Here is a 25,031-nt window from a genome sequence, read left to right as displayed (position 1 = left end):
TACAAAGGAATCACATTGCATCCTGGGGACCACCTCGTATACCCTACTCCAAAGTAGAGTGTGTCCTCATTTGCCTTGGTCACTGTGGAAGCCATAGGGGACAGGTTTGCATATATCCACTACCTCCAATACTAGTGCTCCCAAGTCTTGGTAAGAAGTTGCATTTACTATTCAGGGTTTGGAAATTAAATAGCTCAGGCTCCCTTCGCTTTCCTCCTATCTTTAGTTCCAGGTACTGATAACTGCTTGCTTTGATAGTGGGGTGGCAGCACCAATATCAGGCCCCTCAAAGGCATATTCCATAGTGGTTAAGGCTGCAAGATTCCAATCCAGCTTGTGCACCAACTAGCTGTGTGATCTTGCACAAGTTACTCAACCTCTCTGAACTCATTTTCCTCCTCTGTAACACGAAGATAATAATGGTATGTCTACCCCACGGAATTGTTAAAACATGAAATGAAATATATATAGGCTCTGTGTATATTTATAGAGAGAGACTATAAATATTTGTGAGACTAATGAGACTATATATTATTATATAAACATTAGATGACTCTATAGGAGATTAGTTCATTTCTGGAATTATTTCACATTGGAAAGTTTGTATAATTGAGATGCATCATCTACATTGATGAATGTGGTAATTTGCTTTCCAATACTGTACTTTCCCCCAAAGCTGTTATTAAATCAAAGGCATTTTCCAAATCAATGGTATCTTAGAATCAAGGAAATATGGCACTGTGCCTGGCAAATATTAGGTGGCCAATAGTTGTAGGCTATTGTTGTCTCAGGTGCTCTAGAAACACTAAGAGCTTGGCTGTAAAGAGAAGAAACAAAATTATTTCACTCGTAATAAAGCAGCAGGGAAAAGCCTAGGAAAAATAAGGCCAGGAACATGATCTAAGGTGGCTGCCAGGAAATTCTCTTGGTAGATTTCATCTGTTGGTAACAATTTGCTGAGCACTTGCTCTGTGCCAGACACTGTGCTAGGCACCAGGGGGCACAATGAGGCAGGAATGTTGCCCTCCAGGAGGGCAGGCCACTGGAGGCGATAAGGCACGGGTACCCTGTCTGATAAGAGAGCTGCTGGTCAGGTTGCTGGGGGGCGGGGAGGGGGGGTGCTCCTGCCCCAGGAACTGGGAGAAAGGTCCTTCAGCCTGTCCAGCCAGTGACTCAGAGGTTAAACCTCACCCAGCCCCCACAGGGCTAAGCCTGGGGGCTGTAAGAGGAGTAGGCCGCTTCTTTGGCAGCTGTGGTGGCCAAAAACAAATATCCTGGAGAAGGGGCCAAGGGCTCAGAGTGTGGACTGTCCAACCCACAGAGGAGCAGGGGAGGGAGCCCTCTAGGGGCACGTGGGCTGGTGTTTCCCAGCCCTGGCCTCCAGGGATGTGACAGCAGGCCGGTGTGTGCCAGCTCACCTGCTTTTCTTCTCTGCCCTTCCAGCACACCTGCCCTCAAAGTCCCATCCTCACCATGGCTCCCGGAGAGAAGATCAAAGCTAAAATCAAGAAGAATCTGCCAGTGACAGGCCCGCAGGCACCTACCATTAAAGAGCTGATGCAGTGGTACTGCCTCAACACCAACACCCACGGCTGCCGCCGCATCGTGGTGTCCCGTGGCCGCCTCCGGCGCCTCCTGTGGATTGGGTTCACGCTGACGGCTGTGGCCCTTATTTTCTGGCAGTGTGCCCTCCTCGTGTTCTCCTTCTACACTGTCTCTGTCACCATCAAAGTCCACTTCCAAAAGCTGGATTTTCCTGCTGTCACCATCTGCAACATCAACCCCTACAAGTAAGAGGCAGGAGTGGGGTGATGGGAGTGGGAGTCAAGTCCCCTCCAGAGGCCAAAGTCCCTCCCAAAGGTGACAAACTGGCACAGCCTGGGAGCCAGCGCTGGGCTGCAAACATGTTTTTTAGAAATCTGAATTTGTTGCCAAGATTGGTAAACTGCCCTCTCCCGGCTTGCAAAATCCATACCAAGTTTTCAGTCCATCAGCGACTTCTTAGGATGGGCTAGCTCCCGGTAAGCAGGAAGGGGAGGCTGCAAGCATCCTCTGCCCTCCCCCACTAATCCCAGTTTAGCCATTCCCTACTCTCATCCCGCCCAGGCTCTCCAAGCTCACATCCTCACTCTCCCCAGAATGCGAGCTTGAGAGGCTGACTCAGCAGTGACAAGGTGACTTCCGGGAACATCTCAGCTGCCCCCAAACCCTCAGCTGGGTGAACCGAGCCCCATTAATTGAGATCACTGGGCCTTGGGCAGGATCAGCCCTTGCAACTGCCCTATTGTCTGCCGTGGGACCTGTTCTAGTGGGTCATCAGAGTCCTCAGGATTATAGAAAACTAACCCTGGGGGCAGGTCAGAATCTGGCAGAATTTGTCAGGGCAGGTGTGGGGGTGGGGAGAAGGGAAGAACAGGGGAGAGAGATTATCAAGATTATCAAAGGAAACCATAATCGGTGTTCCTGAGTTATCAATGAGAAGGTGGCAGCAAAGTCAAAATCAGGTCTAAGACTCATTCTCTCCCTCCCAAGCATTTCTCTCCTTTCTTCCTCCCTCCTTCCCGCCCCCCCCTTCCTCCTCCTTTCCTTCTATCCGTTACCTGTTCCATCGTCATTTACTCAGCATCTATAAACTATCACACACTGTGCTAGGTTCTGGGGCATAGAACTGAACAACCCAAACACAGTCTTTGCCCTAGTGGAGCTTATCTAGTAGTGGAGGACTAAAATATTAACAAATATAATTACACCGCTATAATTAATAATAGAGACCACTTAATTCTATATATGTATCTGTGTGTGTGTTTATTGTATATAATAAGCTCATTGAACTTTCCCAACAACCCCGTTTTCCAAAGGACGGAAATTAGATACAAAATGGCTAAGTGACTTGTCCAAGGTCACATGGCCAGTACCAGGGTGGGGAACTTGAACCTAGCTAGTTTGACTCTGGAGTTTCTACTCTCAATCACTGTGCTCTGTTGCCTATGCCTAGAGCAAGGGGGACAACTCCTGTATGATTCTTGTGTGTTCTTGGGGGTCGTCAAGGTAACAGCTACACCTCTGCCCGCCCAGCACTGATTCGAGGATAATCTGTGGGCAGGAGCAGAGGGTGCTGGGCGGAGACAGAGCCTGCCCCCTAGGGAGACTCCTGGTCTGCAGTTATTTACTTGTCCTCGCTGTGGTTGGTTTATGGGAGGCACCTGACAGTCACCACTCCAGAAATGCTGGTTGGGACACACTCGTCAACACACCCGAGAGCAAGCAGACAGTGGTGGCAGAGGTGAGGCTGCAGCAAGTCACACAAGGGTCACCCACGCATGAGCCTTTCCCTGTTTGCGGAGCCAGTGGTCACTTTGGATGTGGCAACTAGTGAAAGGCCCAGCAGTGAAAGGGCGGGAAAGGTGGGCTTGAGGCTGACACGTGACGGGAAGCAGCACAGGGACGTCCCAGTGCTCTGCCAGGGGAGCCTCCCTGTCCCTGACTCTTCCTTCCCCCCCTTGGCAGGTACAGTGTCGTGCGCCCCCTTCTAGCTGACTTGGAACAGGAGACCAAAGAGGCCCTGAAGTCCCTGTATGGCTTTTCAGAGATTCAGTCTCGGAGGCGCCGAGAGGCAGAGCCATGGAGTTCGGCCTGGGACGGCACACGGCCCAAATTCCTCCGCCTGGTCCCACTGCTGTTTTTCGACGAGGAAGAGAAAGACAAGGCTAGGGACTTTGTCACAGGGCGGAAGCGGAAAGTCAGCGGGAGCATTATTGCCAAGGCTGCGGAAGTCGTGCAAGTCCATGAGTCCAGGCAGGTGGTGGGATTCCAACTGGTAAGAGTCGCTTCTTCACAGTTTTGGGGTATGGGGTGGGCATGGGGTCCAGGGACTCTTCTCCTTGGCCATTGGCCCCTGTGGTCCTGCTGGAAGAAATACACCCAGATAGGGTGATTCAGAGGCAAGCAACTGAAACCGACTCAGTCTTTCTTTTTTCTTTTCTTTTTCTTTTTTAAATAGAGACAGGGTCTCACTCTGTCACCCAGGCTGGAGTGCAGTGGTGCGATCATAGCTCACTGCAGCCTTAAACTCCTGGGCTGAAGCGATCCTCCTGCCTCAGTCTCCTGAGTAGCTGGGACTACAGGCGTGGGCCACCATGCCCAGCTAATTTTTCCTAGAGACAGGGTCTCACCATGTTGCTCAGACTAGTCTTGAACTCCTGGGCTCAAGTGATCCTCCCCTCTCAGTCTCCCAAAGTGCTAGTATTACAGGAGTGAGCCACCGCGCCCAGCCTGACTCGGGCAATCCTAAATGGGGGGGAAATGTCTTAGAAGGCTATCAGTAGCTCATAGAGGCCTCTCAAAAGGGCAGAAATTAGGGAATCCAGGGGTCTAGGTAGCAAGAAATGATGGAAGGTATTTTCAGATATTGCTGCTGTATTAAAGAAGCTTCAAGTATTTTTAGTCTTTTTGTTAATGCTTAAGAGTCACATTCCATCTTGAGACTATCTGGTTGGCCAAGCTTGGGTCACTGGCTCATCTCTTGGCTAATGGAGGGTGGGGCATCTGAATAGAAAGTCTCATCAGACCGTATCCAAAGAGAGGAAAGGCAATTGTCCCAAAGCAAAATTGGGGTGCAGACACCAGAAGGAAGAAAATAGTTAATAAACGGCAGAAACACCCATGTTCTCTGCAGTACTTGCCTTCAGGAGGTGCTGTGGCCCGACTTCTCTTCTCCTCCTGTGGTCCCATTTGAGGGGCTCTTGAGAAGCAGCCGTTCACTGACAATGAATTCTATTGCCTTCCTGGGCAAACCTGCTCACCATCCTATCTCTCCACGCCCCAGCCACCTCGGGAGGATGGGAGCTACTTCTACACCTTATGGCCTCGATGCTGATTGTGAGAGCTCCTGGCTCTAGTTCCAGATCCTGAAAAGTAGCCCCTCCTCTAAATCATTGAGACTTCAAAGTCTTCTCAGGTCCTTTCATAGGATACCCACAAGGTTCTTCTTGATACAAAAATCAATTCTTTGATGTCTGTCCTTTCAGAAGAGTTTCCAAGCCCTGTGTGATGAGAATATCTGGAATACACCACAATTTCCCTCTTAAGCTCTCATTATTATATATTTCAAATGTGGGTCCTCTCAACTACCATATGAAGTTGGGAAGGGTGGTATTTCAGTCAACATTTTGTGCATGCAATAATGGATCTGTAATGCCTCGCCCAAGATCCTGCAGAGGAGCAATGTTAAGAGTCTGGGCTAGAATCCAGATTTATTGGCTGTTGACATAATAGGAAGTGGGGAGGGTTGTGTAGGAATTATACAGTAGCATCGATCAGCTGAACCCTGGGTGTCTGGGGACCCTAAAGAAACTAGATTTGCTTCTTGCCTGGTGGGCAGATGGTAGTACAGATTCATGAAAGCGGGACTCTGTGTCTTTCCTTGCTCAGCCCCTTTTTGGTCCTTGAGGCTGGAAGATGTTCTCTCCCAGCCCCCAGAAGTGAAAAGAAACCTGTCCTTGCCTGAGTTTCTGGCCTGGGGTCTCAGTCACTGATCCTTACCATGCTTCTAAGGGGTAGTGGTAGGACCGATGGCTTCAGCCTGGTGTCTTCTCTTGTTCACAGTGTTCCAATGACACCTCCGACTGTGCCACATACACCTTCAGCTCGGGGGTCAATGCCATTCAGGAGTGGTACAAGCTGCACTACATGAACATCATGGCACAGGTCCCCCTGGAGAAGAAAATCAACATGAGCTATTCTGCCGAGGAGCTGCTGGTTACCTGCTTCTTTGACGGAGTGTCCTGTGATGCCAGGTCAGGAGAGGAAGGCTGCTCCCTCAGCCTCTGAGGACTGGCATCTGCAAGCGCCAGGCCCCTTGCATGCACCTACACCTATAGGTCTTGGGAGCAAAAGGTGGTCCTTTTGCTGACCTTGCCCTTTGGAAACTGCTTATATGGGAGCTGGGGTCTAGAGTCAGTGAGTGAGGCGTACATGGTGTGGTGTCAAAATACCTTTAACCTCTTTAAATTACTCATAAAAACAGAGCAGTTGTTAGTGTGCATATCACCTTGTATGTTACCATCATGCATACCAAAGAATAAGAACCTCTGATCTAGTACAAAGGAAGAAAGGAAGAGAAGGAGGGAGGAAGGAAGGAAAGAAGAAAGGCCCACGTTCAAATATGTGAGCTTTCAAACCTTCCCACCTCTAAGATAACACTCAGATCCCTGGTGGTTACTGGGCAGTGGATGGAACATTCTAAAGTATTCCTGCTTGTCTGAAGGGCTTACTTCATTCTTTTTAAATACCAAGTCTTTCTCACGTCTCTGTATGTTAGGAGACAGATTGGTCCTTGTGAAAACTGAGTGACTGGAATGATGTCTCCCTGAGGGTTGGTTCTAAAGTCCCATAAGGGCACAAATGATGTGATTCCTCTCTGGGGGTCATTTCCTAGGACTGAGAATTTGAATGGAAAAGTGTCAAGTGTTGGCTGAGAAATTCAAAAGTAGAGGCATTTGGGGAACAAGGAATGGATGCCAAGTCAGGATGGAGACACGGTAAGAGGAGTAAGAGAACAGAAAGTAGAGAGTCTAATTCTATGCCAACGTGGGCAAAGCTGGATGAGGGACCTTTTTGTGACATTATCAGATGAAAGATGGGGAAATGAGTCGTGTCTATCATCCAATCTCCCAAACGAGAGTTGGCCCCATTAGCATTGCCCTTCCAGGTTTCAGCCAAGATACGTGAGGGCAGGCAGTTCCCAACACAGCCCTCTCTGACCTGTTTTCTTCCTCCATAGGAACTTCACGCTGTTCCACCACCCAATGTACGGGAACTGCTACACGTTCAACAAAGGAGACAATGCGACCATCCTCAGCACCTCCATGGGGGGCAGTGAATATGGTAAGGAAACCTGCACCGAGGAAACTGGAGGTCATCTAACAGCGAGCCTGGTGGCAGCAGGACATTGGGGCTGCTTGAGGCTCCCAGAAAGGCAGGATCTCCCCACTTGGCCAGAACCCGGGGCCACTACTTTTCGTTGTCAGTGTTCCCATCGGCATTCACGCTGGCTCCTTCCTTCCATATGAGTGTCTGGTTTCCCTTTTGACTTCTCTACCTTTGAAAGAGCGATGGGACATTCTTGAGGTTCCTTCTGCTGGGGAGCCACTCTGGTTTAAACTTATAGCTGGGGGGAGTAATGTTGGGCAGGTGGCTTCCACATGCACTTAAACCCAGAGGTGCCGAACGGGAGACTGGGAGGTAGACGCACATTTATCTTAGTTAAGATGACAGATTCTGGAGCCAAAACTCATCTCTGCCACCCATTGTGCGACCTTGGACAAGGTACCATACTTCATCTATGAAGTGGGAATAGTAACAGTATCTCCCATGCAAGGTTGCTGAGAGGACTTAAAATACGTAGAGCGCTTAGAATAAGACCTGGCACACACTCTGTCAGTCTGCTCAGGCTGCCATAACAAACATCCTAGGCTGGGGGGCTTAGACAATAGACATGTACTTCTCACAATTTCAGAGGCTGAGAAGTCCAAGATCAAGGTGCTGGCAAATTCAGTTCTGGTGAGGCTTCTGTCCTCGCGTGGCTAATGTCTGTCTTCTCTCTGTGTCCCTCACGTGGCCTTTCCTCTGTGGTGTGTGGAGAGACAGAGTGCTGTCACGCCTCTTCTTCCTCTTGTCAGGGCGCCAATCCTATCAGATAGGAGCCCTCCCTCCCCGGACAACTTCATCTAACCTTACTCAAGGCCCTGCATCCAAGTACCATCAAACTGGGGGTTAGGGTTTCAACATATCAATTTGGGGGGAACACAACTCAGCCGTCACACACACTAAACACACAATAAGTGCTAGTTGTTGTCATTGTCATTCCTACTATGACTACCATTGCTAGCACTGCCACTTGTCACTCCCATTGTGTTCCTGCTGCTAGTACTACCACCACCAATTATACCATTGCTACTTCCAGTGCTACTATTACTACTATTCTACTACTACTCCTTTTGTAGGGAAGGTAGGAACTCAACAAATTGGCCTGGTTTACCCACAAAAGAAATTCCTGAAAGACCCTATGCAAACTGAACGTGACTTGATATGTAGATCTGGTCCCACCGGGAAAGGCACGGCCCTGTCGTGGAGGAAATCCACCCTTGGAACTTTGGCCTTTGTCACTGTGTCAGCTGTGCTCTTACCGGGTCTGTAAGAAACCGTAATGCCGAGTGCATACCTCAGTGGAATGAAGTCACATGGGAACTGAGAGTGACGAGTTGCAGGGTCCTGGCTCTGCTGTGTGTCATAGGCAAATCACTTCCCCGCTCTGGGCTCAGTTCCCTTGTTTACAAGTTGAAGGTCAGAGTAACTCTCAAAGTTCTCTTCTCTCAATCCATGTAGATCCCGCTCATTCACTCCTTCACTTACCAAACACTTATTGAGCATCTGCTGTATACCAGACCCTCTTCTAGGTGCCAGGCACGTAGCAGTGAATGAGACAGATGCCATCTCTGCTTTTAGGGAACTTACATTCTAGTGGAGAGAGACAGACAAAAAAAACTAGTAAACAAGTACACAGACGTTACTTAGTTACAAATCCTGATGAGCACCTTGAGGAGAAGAAAGCGGCAGGATGGGAAGAGGGCATGGCTGGGTGGAGACAGGGGTTTTAGTTCCGATAAGAAGGTCCAGAAAGGCCTCTGCCAGGAGGGTTGTTTAGGGATGAGAAGATCCATGTTGAGATCCACACAAGAACGCTTTAGGGACTAGCAAGTACAAAGGCCCTGAGAAGAAAATGAATTTGATGTGTTCTAGAAGCAAAACAAAAAGATCAGTGTGCTTGGAGCTTACTGAGGGAGGGAGATAGTGGGAGGAGGGGAGGAGGGGAGGAGGGAGAGCTAGGCACCTTGACAGCCGCAATTGGGTTTATTCTATGGCATCCCCACGTATCCCAGGAGGTGCCAATGAAGGGTGTCAGACCAGGGAGTGACCCCATCTGAGTTCCAATATTCAGTTCCTCTGGCTGCCAGGTGCTGAACAGACTGCAGGGGGCAAGAACAGGAGAATAGAGGGAAGTTGGGCCAGTGACCAGATACACCATTAATGATTCGGCTCTTTCCGGGTGCTCTTCCTGAGGGCATTAGCAGCCCCAGCACCGTACACCCCTTTCCATGCTCAGCTGAACTTCCCATCTCGAAGGGCCACATGGAGAGGTGTGTCTCAGGCGAAGTAGCAGTTTTCTTATGCTTAGCAAAAATGTATGTTTAGCAAGAGCCGTGACTGTGATACTGTGTTTAGACCCCTGTGTTGGGCTAAGCCCTGGGGACACAGTAGTGAGCAAGTCAGGTTCAACTCCCAACCTCATGGAGCTTCCAGTCTAGCCATCGTTCATTTCTCACTTGTTGGAAATGCATGGGTCTTAGATTTGAGGCTCCCAAAGCAGCGGGAAAGGTAGGCTACCCCCAGGGAATGTTTTCCTAGCCTTTGACTACAGCAGGCTGCCTTATCCTCCCAGGGCTGCAAGTCATCTTGTACATAAACGAAGAGGAATACAACCCCTTCCTGGTGTCCTCCACCGGGGCTAAGGTGATTATCCACCGGCAGGACGAATACCCCTTTATCGAAGATGTGGGAACAGAGATCGAGACGGCAATGGCCACCTCCATGGGAATGCACCTGGTAAGAGGATATTCTGATTTCTGCAGGCTTGGAGAGAAGGACAGATCTTTTCAAGGACAATTAATGAGATGCAGCTTATGGAAAAGGGTGTTTGTTTCCAAAGGGAGTATGGCCCTGGACTTTCCAATGGTCGTTCCAATAGTTACACTAAAAGTTGTATTTGCATCTTCTGTATGAATGAGGACAGGATGCCATTTTGGGAAAAGAATTTTAAGAAACCTTCCTTGTTTCAAAAAAAGACACCAGCATTTATGGAACCCATACTGAAAACAAGGCATTAGACACTAATTATTTATTTGTCAGTAATATAAATAGTAATATAATATATAAATAGAGCAGATTAACATCTATCTATCTGGGCTGCCCAGAGGCTCATGTATGTTGCAAACAACTGTCTTAAAGCCTAATGGAAAATCACTGGGCTACGAAAGGTCTATTTAGCTCATCACACTTCCATCTATTTCACCTCATTCACCAAGAGTCCCTTCTCCCTCCAAGTCTTTGCCCTTCTGTGACCTCACTGGGTCCTGAGAACACTCATACCTGTCAACAGAAGCATACCTGGGCTGCAGACTCCAGTCCCTGAGTCAGCCATGCCCAGTGGGAACAGAAGGGCAGGGGAGGAGTGTGCTCTGATGCCCCCGGTCAATCCACTGCTTGTTTGCAGGCCTGGAGTCTTTTTTATACCAGTGTCTGCCTGTCTTTCCACCTGTCTGTCTTTCTCTTGCTTTCATAGAATGACTATTAAGAACTTATTTAAAGGAGCCAGGTGCATGCACACCTGTAGTTGCAGCTACTCGGAAGGCTGAGACAGGAGGATGGCTGTAGCCCAGGAGTTTGAAGTTGCAGTGAGTTATGATGAGGCTACTGCACTCTACCCAGGGTGACAGAGCAAGACTCTATCTCCAAAAAAAAAAAAGAAAGAAAGAAAAAGAAAAAAATGCAGGCTGCATGACAGCACATTATGGGATGCCTGACCTAGGGCTCATTTTTCATTTTTAATGAGGGGAGGGGAGGTTCAAGGACCGCTTTCCTGAGGAAGTAATATTTAAGCTGAGACAGGGGAGATGAGGAAATGAAATGGTGCTACTGCAGAGGAAACTGTGATTCGATGCCTCGTGGTGCCCCATCAAAAGGACAACCCTGGACAAGAGAAACCATCAGTGTGGTTGTTCTGGGAACTCAGATGCTCTCAGGGGCCATGCCATTTAGGGGCTTTGTTCTAACATGGGGGAAAAGGAAGGTGTACCAGCTCAGGCTGTGTGAATGCTGATGGCCCAAGAAAAGAGAAAAAAATATTGAGCCTCCAACCTGTTTAAATTGTGGCTTGAAAAGACTGTGGGGTACCACTTAAGTCCCTAGGCCATCGATTCCCTTGTTCACTGGTAGATGGCAAAAGTCCCAGATCACAATAGTGAGCATTTTAATCCAGTATTTCTCAGGCAGTTTTCTCTGCACCCCAAAGAAGGACCTGGAATTTGCAGCACATCCTCCCCTTATCCTTTCACTCTGTTCCTCCGTTTCTGCCTCTCACGGTGTCTGCACATCGGGATGAACTGAAACAGCTTGCAAAAGTACGAGAGCCAAGGAATTCTGCTCTGTTTTTTTTTTTTTTTTTTTTGCTCTGAGTTTGGAAATACCCAACACATTGTTAAGCAAATGTTCTCTTTAATAATGGTGGGTAAACAAAGTCGTGGGTGAGTTTTCTGCTACACCTATTATAATTTGAGATGAAAAAAATCAAAGCCACAGAGCAGGGTCTGTCAGCTCTAGATCAGATTTATGAGCTATTTAGAATAACAATAAAAAATCAGGGATTACCAAGAAGTCAGCAGGGGGTCACTAAGAAAAAGTCCAAACAAACTAGACTTCCTTCCTTTCTTGTTTATTTTCTATTTATTTTTTGATAGGTGTGTTAAGCTGGGAGACTCAGGCAGTTGGTTAACAAAACTTCCTTTATTCATTGAGGGACTGTGTGTCCAAAGCACTAAATATTCAAAGATGAACACAGCAGAGCTCCTACCTTTAAAGATTTTACCTTTTAGAGGGGATGACAAATGTCAACACACTTTTGTAATACAGTTGCCATCTCTGTGGAAACAGGAACCTTGTCTGTCTGGTTCCTGGGCTCAGTTCTTAGAACACAGTAGATCTTCAGTAAATATTGATGGATGATGGATGGATGAGTGGATGGATGATGGATGGATGAATGGATGGATGATGGATGGATGAGTGGATGGATGATGGATGGATGAATGGATGGATGATGGATGGATGATGGATGGATGGATGATGGATGGATGGATGATGGATACATGGATGATGGATTCATAGATGATGGATGGATGGATGATGGATGGATGGATGACGGATGCATGGATGCCCAGACAGAACCTATTGGAGAAGGCTTTCTAAATGATGAATTTTTAAAGGACCAAGTATAGGCAAATAGTGTCAGGTAGGGCCAGTCCAGACAAAGGGCATGGCAATGACAAAGGAGTCAGAGAAAAGAGGTTAAGCTGTGTAGAGAAAGTTTTTGAAAAATCAATATACTGGAGGCAGCACATTTATAGAAATTCTAGACAGAAATAACAAGAACCTTAGCTGAGGCAATGTCTGTGGGGATGAGCAGGGGGAATAAATGTTAGGGACATTACAGCAGAGAAGCAACAGGGCTTGACAACCAATGTTAGCGAGAAGGGCCCGGGGAAGTTCCATTGGTATTCAGGTCCTGGCTTGGACAGTGGAGTGGAAGAATGCCAGACTCAGAATTCGGGACTACGAGAGGAGGGGGATATTTGGGGGAGAGGATGACCACTTCAGTTTGGGACACACCCAATTTGTGGTATCTTTAGTAAATCAGGGTGAAATGAAAACGTCCAGTGAGTAAGATGCTACAAACCTGGAGCTCAGGAGAAAATCTGGGAGGTAATTGTGCACATGGAAGTGAATGTCATTACCTGAGACCTGAGACAGAACCCTAAAAATGCAAATGTTTAAGGGCTGAGCAGAAAGAAAAGGGAGAAACAGGGGCAGAGAAGTGGGAGGAGAAGCCGGAAAGAGTTGGTTTCAGATAAATCAAGGAAGGGAGTTCCAAGGAAGGCATGACCAAACACGCCAAATGCAGTTGAGAGGTAGAGCAAGGTAAAGGGTGAACTTGGGGTTTGGCAACCAAGAGGTCACCAGTGTTCTTTGCCAGAGCGGTTTTCAGCAGAAGGAGTGGAACAGAAACCAAAGTACAATGGGCTGAGTAGTGAATGGGAGACGAGGAAGTGGATGAGGGTGGACCACTCGCCCAGGCAGGTGTGGGGCCCGGCCCTGGACAGTGGGGAGACTCCTCTGTCATCGCAAGCCCTACTGTTTCTTCTTATCCTAAAGCACCCACATGACTTCTTTTCACAAGTACAGTATGTGTACCACAGGGATGATAAGAGCTCAGACGGCTGAGATTCAAACCCCAGCTTTGCACTTGGTGGTGTCATCTCTGTGCCTCAGTTACCTCATCTGTAAAATGGAGATGATAATCATAATGTGCTACTTTATGGCTGGTGAGAATTCAATGAGTGTATCTGAAATGCTTAGAAACGTGCTTGGCGTGTAGTAAGTGCTCAAAAAATATTGGTTATTACTATACATTTTTTAAGAAAAGGGATGCAAAGGGAAGGAAAAATAAGTTTGAAGCAAAAAGGGGGGTTAGGGAAGGTTTTTCCTGCCTTTTATGACACCCCTCTCCTTTATGAGTGAGATATACATACAAATAAAATATATGACATTTATTATTACATATTAGTGTATCCTATATAAGATACTAATTATACATATATAAAGGATACTGATTATTTGCCATATGTGTCACAAATATCTTTCCCAGCTTGTGCTTTCCTTTTCATTTTCTTTGTGATACTTTCTCATATGCAAAACATCGAATATTTACATAGTCTAGGTCTTTGTTTTCTTCTTTGGTTCTTATGTGTATTGAGGGTTTTCCTTCTTTGAGATCAGATACCGAATTGAGTTTGCTTCCAGTTATTTTATGATTTCACTTAGAATTGTTTTCAGCAGGATGTGAAGTGGAGATCAAATTTACTTCTTCCTTCAAATACTTAACAAAATGTCCTGACTTTAAAAATTGAGTAATTCTTTCGCCATTGATTAGAAGTGCAAACTTTATCATGCACAAATAACATTTATAATGTATTACAAAGAAAAAACAAAACAAAAGAGAATTAAACTACCCATAATCCCATCGAGGGCACCGTCCTTCCACTCTCTTTTCTAATTTTTTTGCTTATTTGTTTTGTTTTGTTTTTATGAAAATGGGACCTCACTGAGCATGCGCTTTTGTAATCTGCTTTTATTCCCCTACTCAAAACATATCATCGTCTTTCCATGGGATTAAATGGTCTTCCACAGTCCCAGTTTTAGTGGCAATATACTATTTTCCTATATGAATGTAGAGTTTACCATTATATACTAAATTCTTGTAGTATATGCTTTTTTTTTTTTTTTTTTTTGAGATAGCATCTCACTCTGTCATCTGGGCTACAGTGCAGTGGCGTCATCATAGCTCACTGCAATCCCAAATTTCTGGGCTTAAGTGATCCTCCTGCCTCAGCCTCCAGAGTAGCTGGGACTACAGGCATGCACCACCACATCCAGCTAATTTTTCTATTTTTTATAGGGATAGAGTTTCACTCTTGCTCAGGCTGGTCTCAAACTCCTGAGCTCAAGCAATCCTGCCACCTCAGCCTCCCAGATTGCTGGGACTATAGGTATGAGCCACTGCAGCCAGCCTTTTAGACTTTTAATTACATGTTCAGTATCTGTTTTCCCTGTACTGCAGGGCCTGGAGCATTTTAAGCCCACTGTTGAAGTGACACTATCTCTGTGGAATTGAAATGAATTGAGTGGGAGGTGGAAATTGCAAAGTAGACTGAGGCCCCCTAAGGAACACATTGAAGGCTGGACTGTTGCCTTTGGACTTGAAATCACCAGGCAGTGGAGAGCAGCGATAGGGCCAAATCTGGGATTCAGGTGGTCACATGGTAGGGATGCAGGAGATACTGAGGGTGGGGGGAAAGTGTGGAGACCTGCAGACCTATGGGGCCACTTTTAATAGTCCAGGAGGATGAGAGCCCAGCTCAGACAGTGAACAGCAATGATGAGGACCTCACTGATTCAAGAGATACTTCTAAGCATCCCTTGATGACTGCATGGGACGAAAGGGAGAAGTTTCTAGAATGATGCCCAGGTTTCTAGCTTGGACAACTGGATAGATGGAGTGCAATTAGCTGATATGAAAAATACAGGAGATTGAGCAGGTTTTAGGTGGGGAGAGATGCTGAGTTCAGTTTTAGACATCACGTCAGTTAGCTTTTGTTGCATACAAACCATCCCAAAACTCAGTGGCTTTAAACAAGAACCGTTTAATAGCTCCCAAGCTGTGAGCTGGCAGTTTGAGTTGGGTACATCTGGGCAGCTCTTCTGATCTAGACCAGGCTCAGCTGACCTCAACCCGTGCTCGGTCATGGCGTTTGAGGGCAACTGCCGAATCTGCAGGCGCACCTTGGTTCGCCCCGATGCAGCCTCTCCTCCACCAGCTGGCTGGCTTGAACCTGTTCACCCAGCAGTCTCAGGTTCCAAGCTCGGCAAGAGAAGGCAAGTTCCAACGATCAAGCCCTTTTCAAGCCTCTGCTTGCATCATATGTGTTAATATCCCACTGGCCAAAGTTTAAGTCCTACGACTAACCCAGATTCAAGGGCTGGAAGATAGACTCTCTCTCTTTACGAGTTGGTAGGATTTAGGCCACTTTTGCAATCTTCCACAGACATGGTGTGTTTAAAGTGTGCATGGGCCACCGAGGTAGAAATGACCAGCGGTCAGGTCAGTTGGGTCTCAGGTGAAAGATTTTGGCTGGAGGTCAGATTTGGGGGCATCCGTCATTCATGTTGCTGTATCAGCAGTGGATGAGGTCATGCATATTTTAATAATGAAAACTGCCCTTCATGGAGAAGTTTCTATGTGGTAGACACTGTGCTAAGCACTTGGCTCACTTAATCCCCACAACAGTGCTTAGAGGTGCCTGGCCGAGAGAGTGAACTCTGGGTTTGAATCCCGGCTCTATCTTCCACCTGCCACATTACCTTAGGCAAGTTATCTTATCTCTCGGTCTCACTTCTCTCTTCTGCAGACTGAGCCTGTTGTCAAGGTTAAATGAGTGGATACATGTAAGGTGCTTATCAGAGTGTCTGGCACACTGTAAGCTCTCGGTCAAGGTAAACTGTTGTTGTTTAATCAAAATCAAATAGCTGCTAGGCCTATACTTCGGATGCCTTAGCTAGCCTGCCTGGCACCACTGGTTATTTAGGGGCGATTGATCATTGATCATAACACGGTGCTTCCAGAGGAAGCCCTTTAGGAGGGCTCAGAAGCCCACCCACCTAGGCCCACAGTAGAGGGGACAGTCAGGATAGGGCCTGAGGCAGCCTAGACACCCAAAACAACCAAAGCCTCCTCAACAACGAGCTCTCCCAGACCTTCACAGGTTCAAGAAAGAAACCAGCCACCTGTTCCATCCCCAACCCAGCTCTCACTGCTGTCCTCTCCCCAGAAGCAGCAGCCCATTTTGAGAAATAAGGACAGTGCTTGGCCACTGAAGGAGGGAAGGGGCCCCCACTCACCTGCAGAGCCAGATCCTGTTGCTGGGGCCTTTTGGCCGGGGCTGGTGGATGTGTCAGCTGCGTCCTTAGTGGCTGGGGGCAGGGGGTCCTCTTTGCTATGGGGAGAATCTTTCATTAGAAGGAAACTTCCCCCAAAATGTCCACAGTGGAAACAGAGAACTGCAGGACCACTCTGGGTGAGCCTGGGAGACCAGCCTGCTTACTGCCCACCCCTCTGTGACGGGCCCGGAAACAGGGTGCAGATGGAACACAGTCTGAAAACCTCTGAGCTGTGGCGAAGCCGTCTCCCTAAGAAGGTGGCTTCGGGGGTTGCTGGCTTTACCACTGAAGTGTGAAAACAACTGTCCAACAGCCACCCTGTCTGGGAATAGCCTGGCTGGGCTGACACCTCATAGATGAGGAGTGATTGTGCCGGTTGGAAGCTCCCAGGATTGTAAGAAGGCAGGAGCCACCTCTCCAACCCCAGAAACCGTGGGAGCTTGATAAAGACCTTCCCTCCCCTCCCCTCCTCCCTGCCCCTCACACTCTGCTGCCACCTGGGCTTCCCCCCAGCAGTTCATACCTTTCAAGAGGTGAGCTAAGGACTCCTATGCAACCGCCTCCCTCCCGCAGGGTTCTCAGAAGGAAGCTTAAAGGACCTGGCTTGATAAAAATGGGTCCCATGTCCCATTATGTGTATATGCATATATGCACACATACACTCATGCCCGCCCACACGTACCTGCGTCTGCACACACACACTCTTACATGTACATGTGTATGCACAGATATGCATACTCACACGCGTGCACATATATACACACATAATTTGCATATTCACACACACATATACACACTTTTGGTTTTGTGCCCCTAGGGGTCAGGATAGAAGCCAAAATGTCTCCCCACTCCCCATAAGCCAGCATTTCTGGAAAACTCAAAGTTTGGGTGGGGACAGAGCGCTCTGTCAAAGTTCATCCAGTTTAGGCTTCGAGAAGCTCCAGATCTGTCCCGCTCAGAAAAGACCATTTGCTCTGTTTGCCCTGCCCCAGGTTGCTTCAGAAAGCAACCCTCGCCACCCGAGAGCTCCGAGTTCGATAAGCATCACTGCAGAGTAAAGGGCCACTGAGTGCTCAGAAAGCATAGCAATCAAAATGGTTTCTCACAGTCGGTTTCCTGGAAGTGGCCCATCGGCTGGTGCTCAAGGGAGAGGGAGCCCCAGCCACCTTTGCTGGCCGCGCACGGATGCCAGGCTGTTGTACTTTCCTGCCCGGGGCAAGCAAAGCCCATAGCTGACACTCTGTGCTCTGGGAGCAGTTCAGCAGGACCTGGGGACCCAAAGGAACATCTGCCCAGGGAGCCTGCTGCCTGGAGAAGCTCAGAGGATGGTACAGAATCGAGGTGCCCTCGAGGAAAGCCACTGCTTGGCACCTTTGCGTCTCAGTTCCCAGCCCAGCCCTGGCGGGCACTAGAGACTCTACTCGTGTTTGCTCTCTCTCTGTTCTGTACTGACATGGAAAGATGCTGCCCTTGTTAGTGGGCAGGGCAGACTGCAGGGCGCAGTGAATGTGTGGGTCCATGTCCCGTGGGAGATGCAGGATCTGACCTGTTAGCACCCCTGGGGAAGAGGGGAGACCCCATGGCTACTTTCCCTTTGTTTGCTTCTGTTGTTTAAACATTTTCAAACGAGCACTGTCAATAGCCCTTGAGGTTCTTGTAGCTAATTGAGGAAGACCGATGGGCCAGCAGATGAGCTGTGATATAGGCAGAAAGCGATTAGAGCCACTGGAGATGGCTGTCCTTCCACCTGCATCAAACCTCTCGATTCCTTTTTTCCCCAATAATCATTCTTTCTTCAAAGAGAAAAGAATGTCCTACCCTTCGACAAATCTGCCATCCTTTTTCCTTTTACCCTATCTCCCCACCACCCCCCGAAATGCTCGTGCATGGGCACATGACCACGCACACACAGACCCTGGAACTGTGCCATAAGCTGGTCACCATTTATGTTCCATTATTGCTCCCCCTTTGAAGATGTTATCCACCAATCCTTTTCTTTTTTCTTTTTTGCACTTGTTTGGCTTGTCTGAGTTGTTTATTTGCAATGACAAATGTTCAGCTAAAAACAAACAGTGAACTACAATAAGACATAATTGAACAAGGTTTCTGAGCTTTGGGTGATGATGCTTTTACCTCCTCTGATGATCAGGGTGTCATTCTACGCTGTTGGGCTTCCCTTGGCCCTTTCTAAGAAAGTCAGCTTTTTCCAAGTCAACGTCTGGGGCTGGAAGACGAGGAAATGGGTGCTTTGCAGGGACAGGGATCCCAGGCAGCTGACAGTCCCCGCTCGGCTTCCTCATCCCCTCTCCCGCCTCCCGGTGTGGATTTGCCAACTGCTTATTACTGTTCAGAAAACCAAACCCAGATTTCTCAGCTGGGCACGATTTGGCCTCAGCCTCCCTCTCTGACTTCATTTCCAGTGATTTCTGTCTTTTGCCATGCTCCTGCCTCGAGCCTCCGCAGCCGCCTCTGCCCAATCCTTTTCTATCCATTTCTGGACAAGGCCATTCCTTTCTGGCTGTTCCATGCTGAGCCGACAGGGTCTCTTTCCCAGAGACACCTTCCCTGATCACTCTATGGGAAAACTGCCCCCTCCTCGCACCCCCCACCAGTCTCCCCACTTTGTTTCATGGATCACCATCCAAAATTATCCAAAATCATCTTATTGATTGATTTGCTTGTCAACCATCTGTTTACCCCACCGGAATGTAAGCTCATGAGAGCAGGGAGCTTGTCTATCTGGGTTGCTAATGATGATCCTACAGTGTCTGCAAGGGCACCCGGCACCTAGTAGGTGTTCAATAACTTTCTGTTCAGTGAATGATTAAAGTGCTGCTCAGCTCCCAGGGGCGCTCGAGAAGCCCCCTGTCTGGGCACGGGGGAGGCAGGCTGAATGTGGGCTGCTGTGATTGCAGACGGAGTCCTTCAAGCTGAGTGAACCCTACAGCCAATGCACCGAGGACGGCAGTGACGTGCCAGTCAGGAACATCTACAACGCTGCCTACTCCCTCCAGGTACGGGGTGGCGGGGGTGCCTTGGGTTATGGCTTGGACCCACGAGGCAAAGTTCTATTTAGGCTGGGGTGTGGCTGGGACCAGGAACTCTGCTGAGGATCCCTGGGGTTCCTCCAGAGACCTCAGGAACAAACGATGCCGGCTGGTTCCAGTCCTCTGAATCCGTCTGTAACCAGAGCTTAATTGATTCACTGAGGTTTGTGTGGAACACAATGTACAGCCGGGACAGGCCCACTTCCCAAATGGGGCTTGGCAGGTCAGGGACAGGAGAGAAGCAGTCTGGGACAGAAATGACTGAGAGGTGAAGAGCCCGGCTTCCAGGCCCACGTACTGCTCACTCGCTCATGGCCTTGGGCAAGTTGTGTCTCAGCAATCACAGGGGTGGGGGGGGGGGGTTGCATCCGGGGCTGCTAATCGGCAGCTCCCAGCCCCCTTCCAGACAGCGCACTTGGGGTTTTTAGCCTGGATGGTGTTTAAGAGTCACAAGAAAATGCAGATTTTTAACTTCTCTTGAAAAACGAGACAATATGGCAACATGGAGCCCATATTCCTGCGGGATGGAAAGTGGGTGGAGCCACCTCGTAAACCAGGCTCATATTCTCTGTCCACTGCAGTGTCACCGCCCCCCAATGTGTCACTTACATCACTGCCTCCTGTGGGCATTTGGGTTTTCAGCCCTCACATTCTGGGAGTCTGCAGCTCACCACCCACCCGGGTACCCACAGACTCTATGAAGATTGTCCCCGCAGAGCAGAGGGACCAGCACCCTCAGCAGGGAGTCCTCCAGCTTAGGTGAGAGCAGAGCAGAAAGGTGGTGGTGACACCGAGTAAAAAGCAACTATTAGTCAGAGATTGTCCGCTTATAAGAAACAGAAACACTTTGCACCCATTAAAGTACAGAGGAAAAAAAGAAACAAACACAATTAAATGGACTTTAAGACAAAATAAAATAAAAGGTGACCTCATTGGAGCATACAAACAATTCATTTCATGCTCACAACAATCTCATAAATTAGCTGTTATTATACCTATTTCAAAGACCAAGACAGCAAAGCATCTGAGAGGTTAAGTAACTTGCCTGAGGTCACACAGCAGGTAGGTGGCAAAACTGGGATTTGCTGAGTAGCCTGCCTTCAGAGCCCCTGCCGTTAGCTTCCTGCAGCTAAAGCAAAGCAAATTAAGGCAAAAGCCGTTAGCTTTTTTGCTATAAGCTTCATGGATACTGTGGCAGTTTATGATCCCCTGAGATCCAGTGTGGAGGGCTTTGACCTGAGAATTGAACTGTGTTTCTTTCTCTCTGTTTCTTGGCAACTGCTCCAATTTCCCCACCTATCTCTGCATGGGCACCCACATGATGGAAAATGACCACCTCTGCCCCGGCTTAACCCAGTCTCTGTGTCTCAGTTAATCCACATTCTCAGCTTCGGTCCTCTAGAGTCAGGGGATCACCGCCGGCCCAGTGGGCACACGGGGCACATCCATGCAGCCTGCCAAGGCTCTGGGAAGAGGGGTGTGCAGGGAGCGCTCTGGCATCCACGTGCAAGAGCCTAAGGGAATGTCTGGGTGTCCTCTTTCAGATCTGCCTTCACTCGTGCTTCCAGGCAAAGATGGTGGAGAAATGCGGGTGTGCGCAGTACAGCCAGCCCCTGCCTCCCGCAGCCAACTACTGCAACTACCAGCAGCACCCCAACTGGAGTGAGTGTCACCCACCCACCCAGCCTTGCACGCCCCAGGAGCGGGGCCCCCTGGTGCCAGGCTGTGCTAGGACACTCCTGGGCCCCTACCTGTATTGTCTTTTGCCCGAGAGAGATACTCGTAAAGAGCTGTTTACTAGTGTTTTGCATCTGTTGTCAAGCAGGGCTTTTATTATACTTCCCAGTTAAGGATCAAATGCTACACCCAGTCTGTGCTAAGAGCTCGAGCACCTCAGTCAACTCCAGGAGGCGGGAACAACTGATGGATAGTTAATTTTCACAGAATAGATAAACAAGGCTCAGAAAGGTTAGGCAACTTGCCCAAAGTCACACAGCCAGAGAGTAACAGAATTGGACCCAAACCAAGGGCTGCCTAAACCTTAACTCATGTCCTTAACCACCACCATATTCTGTTTCCCAGTGTCACAGAGTAGCATGTGTTTCTAGGGAACCCCAGTGTTTGTAGAAAGTGGGAGGAGAAATAATTAAAATGAGACTGTAGGGGCACCATTGGTGACCTGGGGACTCCCCGGAAGGGTCCTGTGGCCACCACACTTATGCCACCCTCTCCCTTGTCCCTCAGTGTATTGCTACTACCAACTGCACCAGGCCTTTGTCCAGGAAGAGCTGGGCTGCCAGGCGGTGTGCCGGGAGGCCTGCAGGTGAGGGGACCCTGCGGGGTGGGGCAGCTGAGGGGACCTGGGGGGATGGGACGAGCAGGGCTGGCCTGAGCTCGGCAGCCCACGCTCACTCCGTCCCCTCCTCCCCTTAGCTTTAAGGAGTGGACACTGACCACCAGCCTGGCGCAGTGGCCGTCTGTGGTTTCGGAGGTAGGTTCTGCCCCCTCTTCCCCCTGAGCCCCCAGGCTGGAGCCTCACTGCCATCTGTGCTGTGTCCTCTGCCTGGGGCATGGTGGGGGGCGGGGAGGGAGGTGTCTTGCCGAGGCCAGGGGACGGGATGGGGGCGGGGAGTGGGGAGCAGGAGGAGGCTGTGGAGGGAGGGCTGTCCTGGCCTCTGCAGGTGTCTTCAGTCCCCTTCTTGCTTTATCTGTCACAGAAGTGGTTGCTGCCTGTTCTCACTTGGGACCAAAGCCGGCAAATAAACAAAAAGCTCAACAAGTAAGTTTCCCTCCACCTGTTTCCTCCGCTTCTGCCCACTGCAGGCCCAGCCTCCCGCTTGCTTCCTCGTGGCCAAACCCTCTCCTTGCCATTCCCTCACTCATTCATGTATTCAGAGGCAGGAGAGGGTGAGCCCACATCTGTGACTCATGCTGTGCGAACTCAACATCCCTCTGGGCCATCCCCGTCTCCACAATGCCTGTGGCTGGGCCTGCCCCCGGTGGGAGCCGATTTGGCCTCCAACATTCATAGAGTATCCACGCCAGGCACTTGTGGGGTGCTGAGGGGACCAAGAAAACCAAGCAGACATGGTCTCTTCCCCCACGGTGCTCACAGTCTAGTGATAAAGACAGACGGTGATCAAGCAATTGCAAACCGTTAAACCAACTATTGCAAACCAGTGACCTCTAGGACAGATCTAGCCCCACAAAAGTAACCCATTATTTCCAGGTTTTTCTGAAAGATCGAAAGTGCTGGCAGTAGTGACCCTCCATTCTTGCACAACACCAAACAGCTGAGCAAGAGCCACCCCTTTGGAATGAGCCGCAGTCTGGTTCACCATAGTCCAATCAAGAGGCAGTTTAGTGCAACAGTCAAGACACAGACTTTGAAGCCAGATCTCTCTGGGTTTGGATTCTGGCTTGAGCAATTATGAACTGTGTCGTCTTGGGCTAGTTACTTAACCAGTCTGTGTCTCAGTTTCCACATCTGTAAAATGATTAAAACACACCTACCCACCTCGTAGGATTGTTGTGAAAATTAAATGAGTTAATTCACATAAAGTTCTTACAGCAGTGCCTGGCAACACAGGAAGTGGCCAATAAATGCTAGTTGCCATTCTGGCTGTTATCGTATTACCTTACACCCAGCCTGCCTGGCTCCTGTGCATGACCTGCCTGGCTCCCGCATGTACTTGAGATTGCAATCAAACAATTACAAATGCCAGCGTTTGATGAAGAGCCGGGCACGGGGGAGTATGGCTGGGAAGATTGGCTTTGTTTAGAGGTTGAGAAACAGTTTTTGAGTGAATGAATGGCCTGAGAACCAAGCCCAGGCTGGAGGTCTGCTCTGGGATAGAGACGGAGCCCATGGGATAGGTTCTCACACCTATGAGAACTCCTCAAGGAGCTCAGAGGGCTGAGGAAGGAGGGGACAGCCATGTCAAGGAGCTGGTCATCTGGTAGGACACTGAGGTTCCCAACTCACCTGTTGGAATTTCTACAGGACAGACTTGGCCAAACTGTTGATATTCTACAAAGACCTGAACCAGAGATCCATCATGGAGGACCCAGCCAACAGTGTGAGTGGCTTCCTTCTGGGACCTGCCCTGGGTCTACGAATGTGCCCTTCTGCCTGGCCTTGGGAGCCGCTGCTCCAGGCCAGCTGGGCCTTGGGTTAGAACACAGAGTAAGAGAGGACGGGAAGCCCTCCTGCTTCCTCCTCCAAGCCTGTGCAGGGCCGGGGCTAGCCAGTGGCTCTCTTGGGAATAAGGGTCCCTGCACGAGGTCAGCTGGGGTGAGGGGCCTTCTTCACAGTGTGGCTTGGCCTCCCTTACAGATCGAGATGCTTCTGTCCAACTTCGGCGGCCAGCTGGGCCTGTGGATGAGCTGTTCTGTCGTCTGTGTCATTGAGATCATTGAGGTCTTCTTCATCGACTTCTTCTCCATCATCGCCCGTCGCCAGTGGCAGAAAGCCAAGGAGTGGTGGGCCCTGAGGCAGGCACCTCCCTGCCCCGAGGCTCCCCCCAGCCCACGGGGCCAGGACAATCCGGCCCTCAATATAGACGATGACCTGCCCACCTTCACCTCCGCTCTGCGCCTGCCGCCAGCCCCCGGGGCCCAGGTGCCTGGCACACCACCCCCCAGATACAATACTTTGCGCTTGGAGAGGGCCTTCTCCACCCAGCTCTCAGATACCCAGCTGCCGGGGGAGCCCTGAGGTGAGGTTGGGAAGAAAGATCTAGTCAGGACCACCAGCCGTGGTCTGAGAACTTAGAGCCGGCGTCCTAGACACAGAGGGGACCCTGTGGCCCCACTCTGGGCTTTTCAGAGACGCTGACTGAAAGCCTGCTTTGAACAACAAGATGGGGCCTGGGCACGTACAGGGGACCCGCTGGGCCCTGCCCAGCGACACTCAACAACTGCCAGGCCCAAGCTCTTAGCGCATCGCTAGAGAGATACCGGGTCCCAAGGAAGTGGCGCCGGCCCGGGCGAAGGCCAGAGGGAGGACTGACGGAGCTCTTCGCCAGGTTATGAAGAGAAGGATTCCTCCAAAGCCCCAAGCCAAGGCTTCACCCATCCTCTAGCCTGGGCTGGGGCCCAAGGATGTGACCTTGAGTGTCAAGGCTGGACAGCTACTGCCTGATGCCAAAGATAGGAGGAAATGCCAGCCCTGGAGCTGGAGCTATTTGTCAATAAACTGTTCTTAGTCACTGACATTGAGGCAAGGTCTCCTCTATGCCTGCAGGCAGGGAACTGGCCCAGGGCCCTTGGAGTATGTGAGGCGTGCACCGGTGGGAGGTCTGGGGCTGTGTCAGGGTGTCCTAAGTCTGGGGCAGCCGTGTTAGGTGTTTAAAGCCAGCACGAGACCAGCGTGTTGGGTACGGTACTGTTCTAAGCACTTGCGTAGATGAGCAAAGGGGACCACACACGATGGACCTCAGCCCAAATCCTGTTTTTGCCCATGACCTAGGAATTTTTATTTTCACTTTTAAGTCGCAAAAGAAGACTATTTTGTGATTCATGAAATTTCAGTGTCTATAAATAAAGTTTTATTGAACACAGCCATGCCCGTTCATTCACATGCTGTTTGTGGCTGCCTGT

General features: G+C 49.4%; 1 protein-coding gene across 1 annotated transcript; it reads left to right on the top strand.

Annotated features, from left to right (window-relative positions):
* Positions 1-1,473: 1,473 nt before the first annotated feature.
* Positions 1,474-24,147, top strand: SCNN1G (sodium channel epithelial 1 subunit gamma). The gene is made up of 12 exons (XM_069486285.1): positions 1,474-1,790; positions 3,508-3,817; positions 5,605-5,795; positions 6,782-6,885; positions 9,500-9,663; positions 19,299-19,397; positions 20,975-21,092; positions 21,675-21,753; positions 21,864-21,921; positions 22,148-22,209; positions 23,434-23,509; positions 23,767-24,147. Exons 1-12 carry the CDS (start codon positions 1,474-1,476, stop codon positions 24,145-24,147), a joined length of 1,959 nt encoding a protein of 652 aa, XP_069342386.1.
* Positions 24,148-25,031: the final 884 nt, after the last annotated feature.

This window comes from Eulemur rufifrons, chromosome 14, assembly GCF_041146395.1.
Source record: "Eulemur rufifrons isolate Redbay chromosome 14, OSU_ERuf_1, whole genome shotgun sequence".
NCBI classification, from domain to species: domain Eukaryota; kingdom Metazoa; phylum Chordata; class Mammalia; order Primates; family Lemuridae; genus Eulemur; species Eulemur rufifrons.
The sequence above is the reverse complement of the archived record's forward strand: the minus strand, read 5'-3'. Positions and strand labels throughout refer to the sequence as shown.

What these genes read in the sequence shown, in the direction of transcription:
- SCNN1G (XM_069486285.1), top strand. Translation starts at nt 1,474, where the DNA reads ATGGCTCCCGGAGAGAAGATCAAAGCTAAAATCAAGAAGAATCTGCCA. An exon ending in GTGTGCCGGGAGGCCTGCAG is followed by an intron (nt 21,754 to 21,863) that starts GTGAGGGGACCC and finishes TCCTCCCCTTAG; the next exon opens with CTTTAAGGAGTGGACACTGA. An exon ending in TGGAGGACCCAGCCAACAGT is followed by an intron (nt 23,510 to 23,766) that starts GTGAGTGGCTTC and finishes CCTCCCTTACAG; the next exon opens with ATCGAGATGCTTCTGTCCAA.